The 11,169-nt window shown below is 38.9% G+C and overlaps 4 protein-coding genes and 1 long non-coding RNA gene across 6 annotated transcripts in view; 4 read left to right on the top strand and 1 right to left on the bottom strand.

Annotated features, from left to right (window-relative positions):
- The first annotated feature begins 1,184 nt into the window (after positions 1-1,184).
- Positions 1,185-2,170, top strand: LOC17895529 (ycf20-like protein). The gene is made up of 2 exons (XM_006301911.2): positions 1,185-1,574; positions 1,702-2,170. Exons 1-2 carry the CDS (start codon positions 1,435-1,437, stop codon positions 2,147-2,149), a joined length of 588 nt encoding a protein of 195 aa, XP_006301973.1. The 5' UTR covers positions 1,185-1,434; the 3' UTR covers positions 2,150-2,170.
- A 69-nt stretch (positions 2,171-2,239) lies between these two features.
- On the bottom strand, positions 2,240-4,859 carry LOC17894894 (protein TRIGALACTOSYLDIACYLGLYCEROL 3, chloroplastic). Of its 2 annotated transcripts, none has more exons than XM_023788268.1 (10): positions 4,492-4,859; positions 4,273-4,404; positions 3,804-3,899; positions 3,650-3,727; positions 3,503-3,564; positions 3,318-3,393; positions 3,083-3,217; positions 2,772-2,947; positions 2,600-2,684; positions 2,240-2,508 (listed from the first exon to the last, which is right to left on the bottom strand). In XM_023788268.1, exons 1-10 carry the CDS (start codon positions 4,663-4,665, stop codon positions 2,470-2,472), a joined length of 1,053 nt encoding a protein of 350 aa, XP_023644036.1. In that variant the 5' UTR covers positions 4,666-4,859; the 3' UTR covers positions 2,240-2,469. The 2 variants fall into 2 exon arrangements, with proteins under 2 accessions (XP_023644036.1, XP_006300535.1); XM_006300473.2 differs by having other exon boundaries at positions 3,110-3,217; positions 4,492-4,857.
- A 1,130-nt stretch (positions 4,860-5,989) lies between these two features.
- Positions 5,990-7,114, top strand: LOC111832151. The gene has a single exon (XM_023788489.1). It carries the CDS (start codon positions 5,990-5,992, stop codon positions 7,112-7,114), a length of 1,125 nt encoding a protein of 374 aa, XP_023644257.1.
- A 740-nt stretch (positions 7,115-7,854) lies between these two features.
- Positions 7,855-9,820, top strand: LOC111832150. Its single transcript, XM_023788488.1, has 3 exons — positions 7,855-8,169; positions 8,255-9,244; positions 9,428-9,820. The coding sequence occupies exons 1-3, from the start codon at positions 7,855-7,857 to the stop codon at positions 9,818-9,820; spliced, it is 1,698 nt and encodes a 565-aa protein (XP_023644256.1).
- A 767-nt stretch (positions 9,821-10,587) lies between these two features.
- LOC111831842 overlaps positions 10,588-11,169 on the top strand; it is a 9,805-nt gene continuing 9,223 nt past the window's right edge. The window contains exon 1 of the long non-coding RNA XR_002834928.1: positions 10,588-10,754. This is a non-coding gene — a long non-coding RNA (uncharacterized LOC111831842). The remainder of the gene's footprint in view (positions 10,755-11,169) is intronic.

Raw genomic sequence — 11,169 nt, 5'->3', positions numbered from 1 at the left:
GGAAGCTCTACTTTCGAGTGTGAAGACTATCCTTACAAGAAGGAAATATTGCCAGGTAATCGAAACAGATTGTGCAGATCCCGGTTTGCGGAGAGATTTAATGTAACACCCGTGTTCGAAAACGGGTGGTGTCGATCGACACCAACATTTTTTTGGTTAATCCGGTTTTATTTTAATTGTGAAATTGATTGGGATCGGGTTGGCTAACCCTAGATCATGTTTTAAATGGAAGAGAAGTCGAGTTTTGTTCTTTTCATCCGCTTTTTAACATTTCAGAGAAAGTGAAGTGTTTTCAAAGTTTCTAAAGTTTTATGAGGGTTTTGTGAGGCTTTTTGGTGGTGTTTGGTGGCTGTTCTTGGTGGTTCTAGGCTAGAGGAAATGAAATCTGTGCTGTGAGGTGTTATGAGAGTAAGATCTTTGCTTTTTCAAATTTCTTTTGTGTAAATTTTTTTACTCCTACTTGGATTACAAATAAGAGAGTATCATTTTAATATAAGTTTGGTTGACAAAAAAAATTGAATCCATGTTAAAATAAAAAATGATGTATCCATAGTAATTAGTCCATAGAAACTTGACCAACACCTATTTGTGAAGCTTGACCATAGAGACTCGATTCTAATAAAGAAGAAGTTCCAAGGAAAAGAAGACGAAAGAAATCTTCACAACAGATCTTCAAATAATGATACGAATCAGAAGATACTCAAGTCGGACTTTTAGGAGAGCCAAGTAGTGGTGATAGTAGTAGCTAGTAGAGACATGAAGTGAAATATCAAGTAACTAATTGGAGAGTTTCTTAAACTCTCATCAAAATAAGCCTCACGGTACTCATATAATCCTCACATTTTTCTCCATACAAACAATCCACAATTCCTTAAGATATAACTTTTGGAGAGTTTATTAAACTCTCATCAAAATAAGCCTCACGGTACTCACATAATCCTCACATTTTTCTCCATACAACCAATCCACAATTCCTTAAGATATAACTTTTAGAGAGTTTATTAAACTCTCATCAAAATAAGCCTCACGGTACTCACATAATCCTCACATTTTTCTCCATACAACCAATCCACAATTCCTTAAGATATAACTTTTAGAGAGTTTATTAAACTCTCATCAAAATAAGCCTCACGGTACTCACATAATTCTCACATTTTTCTTCATACAACCAATCCACAATTCTTTAAGATATAACTTTTACTAAATTTTGTAAGAAAAAAATTCAAAACTGTAAAAGTTATGGAGTAAAAGGGTTAAAAGAAAGTCAACATAAGTGGATGAAAAAAAAAAAAAAAAAGGCTTTTGTAATGTTCATCACTGTTGCGTCGAGAGTCTCTCAAATCTCACTCATCTTCTCCGATCTCCATTGTTTCAATCGACTCAAGCTTCTTCCTTTTTCCTTTTTTGTTCAATCGAGTTTTGTCACTTGGTCTAATGGCTTGTCAAATTCAAGCTTCACGCGTCTCCCCAATTCCGGAAATTGAAAAAGGTCTCTCCTTTATGATAAACGTCTTCCATAGACGAAGAAGAGCTTCGTCCATTAGTCTCTCTTCATTCCCTTATCCCTTAAAAAGGTAGCGTTTTGCGTTTGCGTTTGCGTTTGTGCATTATCATCATCATTGGTTCAACATTGCTCTGCTATTGAATTTTGGCGTAATCATTGGTCTGATTACTGAAAAGTTTCTTCCTTTTGTTCAATAGTTTGCAGATGACAAGACCAAACCGGAAAATAGCGTTTGCGTTGGACACAGGTTCTTCTGTTCCTGGGGATGATAATGGTATAGGAGGACAAGACAGAAGCGGTCTTGGTACCACTCGATTAGGTCGAATTGCGATTGCAGGAGGGAAACTGTTACTTGGGAAGATAAACTCTGCAAGAAAAAACTTCCCAATGAAGATCTTTTTGCTGCTTCTTGGTTTCTACACTGCCAATGCATTGGCAACGATTCTTGGACAGACTGGTGATTGGGATGTGCTTGTTGCGGGAATTGTCGTGGCTGCGATCGAAGGAATCGGTATGCTTATGTATAAGAGACCTTCTTCTTCAATGTTCTCAGGGAAGTTGCAGTCTTTTGTTGTGTTTATGAATTTCTGGAAAGCTGGTGTTTGCTTAGGTCTCTTTGTTGATGCTTTCAAGTTGGGGAGTTGAATAAAGGATCTGTTTCTTCTACTAGATTGAGTTATGTTTGTGTATATATATACACTTGTTACTACTGTTTTAGAGATTCACAAGTCTCAGTTTTGTTTGAACCCAATTCTCATTTATGCATTATAGTTCAATCTCACAACTTACAATGCTTTCCTGATCTATGCTTCTAAGATAAAGTAAGCTTTGTTCCAGAAGAACTGAAGTATCTTGTCAACTATTTGCAAATCTTAATGGAAGCCAGAGGTATATTTGCAGAATCCAGACAATGTACTCATATGTTGTATGTCAACCATGTCTCGCCAATCCTTTGATTGCGTCCCCTAGTATCTGATTGGTCCATTGAGGCTGCCTGTAGCAAACTGAAAGATACAAAACAAAAATGAATGACTCAAGCTGCAATCCAAGTACGTCCACGATGATATTAGATGTGAACATGTGAAAAGAAGGAACCTGTTGAACTATTGGATTAGTTGAGGTTGTAAATTCATGTGTCATTCCTTGCCAAACTATCTTTCCTTCATACAGAAACAATAACCTGAATAGAAGAAGAAACACAACTTTCTTAAGAGATGAAGCAAAAGCTGCAAAAACCATATCTTGTAATATGAAATGAAATCAGAACCTGTCTACAGCTCTTTGAATGGTGCTATGTTGATGAGTTACAACCAGATAAGACGCAATTTTTCCAGGTTTTCCAACTGCATCCTCATCCGTCATGTGGACAGACCGTATAAGATCTTCAACTACAGTTGATGCAATTGGATCGAGTCCAGCAGTTGGCTCGTCGTACAAGAGCACCTAAGAAAAGGCAGTGTATGATAAAACTAACTTCAAAACCCAAAAATTAATTCTTAACTTTCTCCCATGTAAATTAAACTTTCATCATGAACTATGAGATGCAGGAGTCAAGCCTCTAAAGAAGAAACACCATACATGAACTTGAGTAGATCTTTGGATTACCTCCGGCTCTATAACCTTTTTCGTTGTATCAAAAATTAGTGAACGAGCTAAAGCAACCCTTTTCTTCATTCCACCAGATAGCTCAGAAGGTAATCTATTCTCAACCCCCTGGTCTTATTAGAAACAAAAACAATAATAAGCTGGATGTGTACTATTCACAAGGTACTTAACTATCCTATGTTATGAAAGTTGTACTGAATTAAGATACCTTCAACCCAACAGCTGCTAAGGTTTGTGTCACAAGCTCAGATATTTGTTTCTCCGGCATTTTTGATCTTTCATAACTGTGATCAGTTACCATAGACAAGTTTAATCAAAATATGTCTGGAAAAAAAGAGCACCAGCAATATTCTGTCTAAAAATGAGGTTATGTAGGCAAGTAAAGCATCTTACAGTAGAAAACCAACATTCTCACGAACTGATAGCGAATCAAAGAGAGCTGCACTCTGAAATACCTGTCAGATAGAAAATGCCATTTATATACAAACTCGTGACAAAAAATCCACACAAATGAGAATTATATCTCAGAACAACAGTTACCAGGCCAATACGAAGTCCTGATATTTCCTCATCACTTATCAAACCAGCTCGTTTTTTTCCTCGTATATAAACTTCTCCCTGCATACCAAGCATCAAACACAATCCATAATCTGAAGGTTATGATCTGCCAGATATAGTAGATCCAGTTGCAGACCTTGTCTGGAGCAAGAAGACCAGCCATGATCTTTAAAATGGTTGATTTCCCAGTCCCAGAAGGACCGATCACCCCAACAGCTTCGCCATGTCTAATCTGCATACACAAAACATTGATTAGAATGTGGTGAGTTTGTGTGACTTTCAAAATCTGAAGATCCAAAACAAGTAAGAGAAAAGATAACACTGTAGTAAACATACACTGGAGTTCTTTTCAAGAGTTCAAGATATGATAAAACAGCTTATTTAAAATCAATTACATGCTACAAATAGCCAAAGCAGTACACTCTTATCGCAAAAGGTTCTTCAATAGGATCCATAGAGCAAAAGAGTATCAAAGAAAACTACTAAGATAGTCTAGACTAACAACAAAGACGCTCAGAAGCCTAAAGCTAACACCTTGCAAGATCAGTAACACCATTCTAAGAATGTGTAGTATGCTCAATGTAGAAATGACAAAACAAAATTACCTTAAAGCTAACACCTTTCAAGATATGTTTCTCCCCAAACGATTTGTACACATCTCGACATTCAATAAGAACATCAGAATCATTCTCAGGCTCTCGTTGTTTACTCATACCTCCTCCTGACTTAGAAAGACTCTGCAGTTATCATCACATTCTCAAACATTAGACAAGACCCAAGTTCCAACCAAAAATGCAGATTCAAGGAGCTAAAAAGATCATTACATCGAATTTAGTGGCATCATTGTCCAAATTCTGAGGTGGAGCTATGCAACAGCAAGAGACTCTCCGACGAAACGAGATAAGACTCCTTCTTGGTACAGCGATGGACCGACCAGAAGAAGAACCATGGCAGTGTAAACTCGGATGAAGCAACGAAGAAGAGGATAACGAAAACATGATTGGTTCTTGTGGGTTGAGAGATCCTGAAGCAATTGAATCGAATTCGATACCAATTTAGGAGAAACCCAGAATCAAGATCGATCAAAAGGTGTGAGCTTTGCGGCGAAGTTAGTGTTTTTTTGGTTTCTTCACCGACGAAAGCGAGTGGGAGAAATCAATCACATTGCCATTTTCTTTTTCTTTTTTTCTAATTTTTTTTTTTTGTTTTTTTTGTTTTTTTTTTGTCAACAGCAATAATATAGAGGCTCATAGGACCCAGAGTTGGGGATTTTGTTTACATACAAACAAATTAGCGGCTCAGCACGTAGAGTACGTGCTAACATATACGCTTTAAGATTAGAACTACGAGGAACTTTAACTAGAGAAAAAGATAGAAAATGTACTTCCCTATCTGCTTTAATCTCCTCTAAGTAGTTGACAAACGCTGGCCATTCTGCTGGGGAAGACACCATCTCCACCAAATCTGAACAGTCTGTAATGAACGTCACTTCGCGTCTCCCTGCTTTGATCATACACTTCATGGCCCACACTAGTGCTTCGACTTCTGAGTGTAGTGGCGAGAGACTCCTTCTAAGGTTTGCAACGCCCATAGTGGGGACATCGTTCGTCATCGTACAATACCAACCTATCCCTGCAAAATTATCTCCCTCTTTCCATGAACCATCCACAAAACAAGCATAATTAGGATAGCTAACCGAAGGTCCCTCCATAATCTGATTCAAAGGACGTGGCATCCCATCTTCTAAATTTTCTTTGTCTTCTAAAATTAATAATTTGTGACTGAATAAAACAAAAAAAATAAAAATAAAATAGAAAGACTCACTATCACGACGTTTTTTTCTGCGGCGCCTAGGGTTTGGGGCGATTAGGGTTTAAAATTTTCTCATCTAGAGGTGTTCTTCTAGCGAGTGAGCTTGGTTTACCGGGTTGCAGTGTGTATCGCCAGTGTTAGTAAGACTGTACGTGGAAGTCGTTGTGAAGTTTTTGGTGTTTGGAGAAAGTTTTCACGAAAGAGTATGGAGTTTGCACTGGATAAGGCACTAAGGAGATGTCATTGGAGGAGGACGAACCAATTGTGCTGAAGAACTTATCAAAGTTCAGCTCGTGTGAGAGGAATGAACCGAGCATTATTGGACGGTTGTTGTGTCCGGAGAATCAGAAAATGTCGAACGCAATACATGAGATGTCGCGTATATGGCGTGTTTACAACAGAACAAGAGGTATTGATCTCCAAAAGGATCGTTTTCAATTCATTTTCGATTCGGAGAGAGAGATGAAGACTGTGTTGGAAGCTGGAGCATGGGCGTTTAACGATTAGAGTATGACCTTAGAGAGATGGGTGGAGAAGCCACCGGAGGATTATCTCAAGAGACTACCCATTTGGATCTGCTTACGTAATATTCCGGTGAACCATGATACTAAGGATACAATACATGAAATTGCTGAGCATATTGAGACTGTAACGGATGTGGCTTTTGACCCACTAAAGCCACAAAGTAAAGGTTACGTGAGGGTTAGGGTTCTTTTTGATGTGAGTCGTCCTTTAAAGAACTCGAGGTTGCTTCAAACTTCAACAGGAGAGATGGTGACTATTAATATCGAGTATGAGCGGATTAGAAGGCGGTGTTATCAGTGTCAACGTCTTACACACGACAAAGATCACTTTCCTTTTAACCCTTTGAACCGGCAAGAGATTGCTACGGGTGGGGTTAAAAAAGCTGCTATGATTCCGGCGAGACTTCTACCTCAGATTAGTGAGGATGATCCGCTTTTCGGTGTTTTAACAAATGAAGACGTGGGGATTGATTTTGCAACCGGCAAACCAAAGATTGCAAAAGAAGTCCTTGATGAGATGCGGCAATACTTATCGGTCGCTGATCCTAAGCTGAAGAAAATTCATATTGCTAGGGTGCGCAAGTCAGTTTGGGATCTTGAAGGTGATCACTTGCAAGGGCAAAAGTCGATGCTTCGTTTGGAGGCTCCTGCAAAGTTCACAACAGACGTGAATAAAGGAAAAGGTCTCGTGTTTAACTTTGAAGGTGTGGGTACAAGCCTAGAGATCGCGGATGACCGTGTTACCGCAGCTGTGGCTCAAAGGAAGGCCATGTCTCGCCTCTCACAACCAGTGGAGTCTAGGTCGGCTACTTATGCGACAGCTTCACAACAAGGCCTTGGTTTTACGGGTTTTAAAGCCAGCTATTCAGCTGGTTCTACCGGAACCAAGTCGGCTAAGATAACAAAGAGGAGACGACCAAACCAATGGAAAAGAAAAGCACAAGCTTTGCAAGCGGATTTAGGGGGAAAACAGAGAGGTCCAAATGAAGGAGAGGATACGAGTGTGTCATCGAAAAGAAAGGCGGTTCATGAACCTATTTGGACGGCTAAAGTGGCAAAACATAACTTTAATGAGGTGGTTCCGAATGAGGAACCGCCGAAGCAAGTATGAGTTTCATGAGCTGGAATTGTCAAGGGTTGGGGGAACAGCTTGACAATTCCAATTTTGAAGGAAATGAGGCATCAGCATTTCCCGGATTTTTTGTTCCTCCTGGAGACAAAAAACTCCAGTAGTTTTGTGTTTAATTTGCAACGCTCTCTTGGCTATGATCATGCTTACATTTTGGATCCAGTGGGGCTAAGTGGAGGGTTAGCATTGTTTTGGAAGGCATCTTATGAAGTTGAAGTTTTATTTGCTAATACAAGAATAATTGATGTAAAAGTTAAGCTTGGATCTCTTATGTTCTTTATATCATGTGTTTATGGAGATCCGGTTTCACATTTACGACAAGCTGTTTGGAATCTATTAATTGACATTGGTGTCTCCAGATATGAGCCATGGTTCGTTATTGGTGATTTAAATGAACTCACGGATAACTCCGAGAAACTTGGTGGGCCAGCACGGGCGGAATCTACTTTCTATCCTTTTCGGAATATGATAAGTGATTGCCGTCTACGGGAGGTCCCAAGTATTGGTAATAAATTTTCATGGGCTGGAGAGCGTAACAAGATTTGGATACAATGCCGCTTGGATAGGGCATTAGGAAATGAGGCTTGGTTCCAACTATTTCCTCGAGTAAAAACAGAGTATCTTGAGCGGCTAGGATCAGACCATCGGCCTTTGTTCACCCGTTTCTCTAATGAGAATATGTCTCGTCGAGGAAGACGAATCCAAGGTGTGATGAAGATTTTATGGCTATCAAAACTGATATGTCCAAAGCTTATGATAGAGTGGAATGGGACTTCCTCGAAGAATTACTAATCTGGTTGGGTTTTGATATCAAATGGGTCACATGGATTATGAGTTGTGTGCGATCGGTCTCTTACTCGGTTCTCATTAATGGCTCCTCATATGGTTTTTTCAAACCAGAACGGGGTATCCGTCAAGGTGATCCGCTATCACCCTTTCTCTTTATCTTATGTGCTGAGGCTTTGGTGCATATAATGAATAGGGCTGAGACTTCAGGGATATTAACGGGAATGCGGTTAGCTGCGGAGTGCCCTTCGGTTCAACACCTTCTTTTTGCGGATGATAGTTTGTTTCTTTGTAGAGCTACTCTATGAATGCTCGGATTTTCTTCATTGTTTACAGCTCTATGGGAGAGCTTCGGGGCAAGAGATAAATTTTCAGAAATCATCCTTAACATTTAGTAAGAAGATGGATCCGATTATGAAAAGGTTAATTAGCTTGTTGTCGGGTATCACTCAAGAGGGAGGTGGTGGAAAATATTTGGGGTTACCTGAATGTTTTAGTGGTTCGAAAGCTGAGCTCTTGAGCTATATTACCGATCGTTTGAAGACAAGACTAAGTGGGTGGTATGAGAAGACGTTATCGCTTGGTGGTATGGAACTTCCGGTATATGCAATGTCTTGCTTCCGTTTATCTAAACACCAATGCAAGAAGATAAATAGTGTTATGTCTAGTTTTTGGTGGAATGCGACTGAAGATAAGCATAAGATGCATTGGGTCTCTTGGGAGAAACTTTGTAAATCTAAACCTCGGGGTGGACTGGGATTTCGAGATATTGGTCAGTTCAATCAAGCTCTTCTTGCTAAACAAGCTTGGTGTTTAATACATTTCCCGGATTCTTTGTTTTCAAGGGTGTATAAGGCGAAGTATTTTCCGGTTAACCCATTTCTTGAAGCCAAAGTTGGTTATAGACCGTCGTACGCTTGGCGTAGTATCATCTTTGGACGTGAACTACTGGAGAAAGGCCTCATGAAGTCTATTGGTAATGGAGCTAATACTTCAGTTTGGTTAGATAAGTGGGTTCTTGATGATGTTCCAAGAAGACCGTATAACAAAGAATCAAGGATGAATTTAAACATGAAAGTGGCCGATCTGATTACTTCACAAGGAGAATGGGATACAAGTATTCTTCAAGAGCATTTTTTACCTTGTGATATTACGAAGATAAGCTCCTTTCCCCCGTCATTTGAGCTTCATGATAGAGTGGTGTGGGCTCTCACAAAAGACGGGAACTACTCGGTGAAAAGTGGATATTGGCTTATCTCTCATGCTAGTGACGGTTTGGAATTGATTACAGAGAGTAATCAACAGTTGAACACTCTCAAGGAGAAAGTGTAGAACTTAAAGACAGCCCCAAAAATCAAGTTATTCTTATGGCGTGTATTATCGGGTGCTTTGGCGGTTGGTGAATGTCTTCGAAGACATGGTTTAAGTGTTAATCCTCTTTGTCATGTGTGTAAGAGGGAGGAGGAGACTATTTCGCATGTTCTTTTTGAGTGCGATATGGCTCTGCAGGTATGGACTGTGTGTGGTCTCCCTTTACCGCCTCATGGTTTCTCATCGGTTATTTCGGAAAACATAGAGGTTGTTTTGTCTTTGTTGGTACGTCCGGAGATTGCATCACATATAAGAACCGTAATACCATGGCTTCTATGGGGAATTTGGAAAGCTCGAAATGGTCTAGTGTTCTCTCAACAAGCTTTCAATCCACACATCATTTTCGCCACAGCTGTTAAGGATATGGAGGAATGGTGTGCACAACAAGAAAATCGTGATTTGGAATCTAGAGCGGAAATGAGAGTTCTTGGAGCTACGGGTAGGTCTTGGTTACCTCCGGCTGTGGGTACTTTCAAGTGTAACATCCATTCTTCTTGGATTAATGACTCTTCTTTTTGTGGTGGAGCCTAGGTGTTACGCAACCATTTAGGAGATGTCTTATTTCACGGGAGAGACGCGTTTCTTCCATGCACTAATAGACTTGCAGCTGAATTGCGATGCATTTTTTGGAGTCTCTCAAGTCTACATGATATGCACTTTGACATTTGTGAGGTCTGGTTGGATTGTAATGCCGCTTGGGAAGCTATTTCTAATCCATCTCAATGGCCTAAGTACCGTGCCCACCTATCTAAAATTAATCAAGCAATACGGATGATGCGAAAGGTTTCTTTACACCTATCTTCATCGAAAGCTAACTTGTTGGCTAGGGATATTGCTTGTAGTGTTACACGTGATGGTCGGCTCACTTCTTACATGGCTCTCGGAGGTCCATCTTGGTTACAAGATCGTATCGCAAGGGATAAAAGGCATGGTGGCTAATTTTGTTTTGCTTCTTTGTTTTATGATTTCGAATTTTGTACCCCATCTTTCTTATTTGATATTGAATCATCCAGAGTTAAAAAAAAAAGAATAAAAAAAAGAAAATTTAGTGAAAAACTATACAAAATATTTGTGAATTACTAAAAAATTGGTATACGACATCGTCTAGATCTTTTTCTAGAACTAGTCAATCTCGGCAACACAAAATTGGAGCATGCGAAACGATGTCGTGTAAATACTAATCCATTCGACGTCGTTTAGCATGTTTCCATTTTAAAGTAACCTAGGTTAAAACATTGGTTCTATAAAAGGATCCAGTTCCCAGGCTTTTATGTGTTTATCATATCCGCCGCTCTATATTTTTTTTTTCTTACAAACATAGCAAAAACAAATCCTTAAGAAGTTTGAGATGAACGCATCAACGAAGAAACTACGAATCCGATTTAGTTCTTTCAAATCCTTAAAAAGTTTGGGATGAACGCATCAACGAAGAAACCACGAATCCGATTCGATTCTTTTGCAGAAGGTATGTGCTGATAAGACATAGTGTAAGATCTTTTACATTTAAACAATTTAATTGATTTTTTAATTATTTTCATAGCTTTTTGGTTTTTTTTTTAATTATTGTATACTCTTTGATTATCTTATGATTAGGTTGATAGCTTGATGTTTATGTTTTGACTCATGAATATTCAATGAAAAGATAAAATAATGTATCTAAGTTATATATAAAGCATCTTCCAAAAAAAAAACTCATTAGACAGATAATTTGATTTCATCTTTAGTAGTGGAAAACTTTTGTTTGAGATCTAAGACAATCTGATCCAAATGAGAATATATGAAACTTCCAGATCTGGATCCAAATGTTTTGATTTTTGAGAGGCAGGATATTCAGATCCGACTTGTATCTACTTCTAATTTAATTTTCTTAATATATATAT

The sequence above is a fragment of the Capsella rubella genome, unplaced genomic scaffold (assembly GCF_000375325.1).
Source record: "Capsella rubella cultivar Monte Gargano unplaced genomic scaffold, Caprub1_0 scaffold_2, whole genome shotgun sequence".
In the NCBI taxonomy this organism is placed as follows: Eukaryota; Viridiplantae; Streptophyta; class Magnoliopsida; order Brassicales; family Brassicaceae; genus Capsella; species Capsella rubella.
Note: the sequence above shows the minus strand (reverse complement) of the source record. Positions and strands in the feature narration are given on the sequence as shown.

What these genes read in the sequence shown, in the direction of transcription:
- LOC111832150 (XM_023788488.1), top strand. Translation starts at nt 7,855, where the DNA reads ATGGCTATCAAAACTGATATGTCCAAAGCTTATGATAGAGTGGAATGG. An exon ending in TAGCTGCGGAGTGCCCTTCG is followed by an intron (nt 8,170 to 8,254) that starts GTTCAACACCTT and finishes CATTGTTTACAG; the next exon opens with CTCTATGGGAGAGCTTCGGG. An exon ending in TGAACACTCTCAAGGAGAAA is followed by an intron (nt 9,245 to 9,427) that starts GTGTAGAACTTA and finishes ATGGCTCTGCAG; the next exon opens with GTATGGACTGTGTGTGGTCT.
- LOC17895529 (XM_006301911.2), top strand. Translation starts at nt 1,435, where the DNA reads ATGGCTTGTCAAATTCAAGCTTCACGCGTCTCCCCAATTCCGGAAATT. An exon ending in TTCCCTTATCCCTTAAAAAG is followed by an intron (nt 1,575 to 1,701) that starts GTAGCGTTTTGC and finishes TTTGTTCAATAG; the next exon opens with TTTGCAGATGACAAGACCAA.
- LOC17894894 (XM_023788268.1), bottom strand. Translation starts at nt 4,665, where the DNA reads ATGTTTTCGTTATCCTCTTCTTCGTTGCTTCATCCGAGTTTACACTGC. An exon ending in GTCTTCTTGCTCCAGACAAG is followed by an intron (nt 3,728 to 3,803) that starts GTCTGCAACTGG and finishes CTTGGTATGCAG; the next exon opens with GGAGAAGTTTATATACGAGG. An exon ending in CTAATCCAATAGTTCAACAG is followed by an intron (nt 2,509 to 2,599) that starts GTTCCTTCTTTT and finishes TGTATCTTTCAG; the next exon opens with TTTGCTACAGGCAGCCTCAA.
- LOC111832151 (XM_023788489.1), top strand. Translation starts at nt 5,990, where the DNA reads ATGACCTTAGAGAGATGGGTGGAGAAGCCACCGGAGGATTATCTCAAG.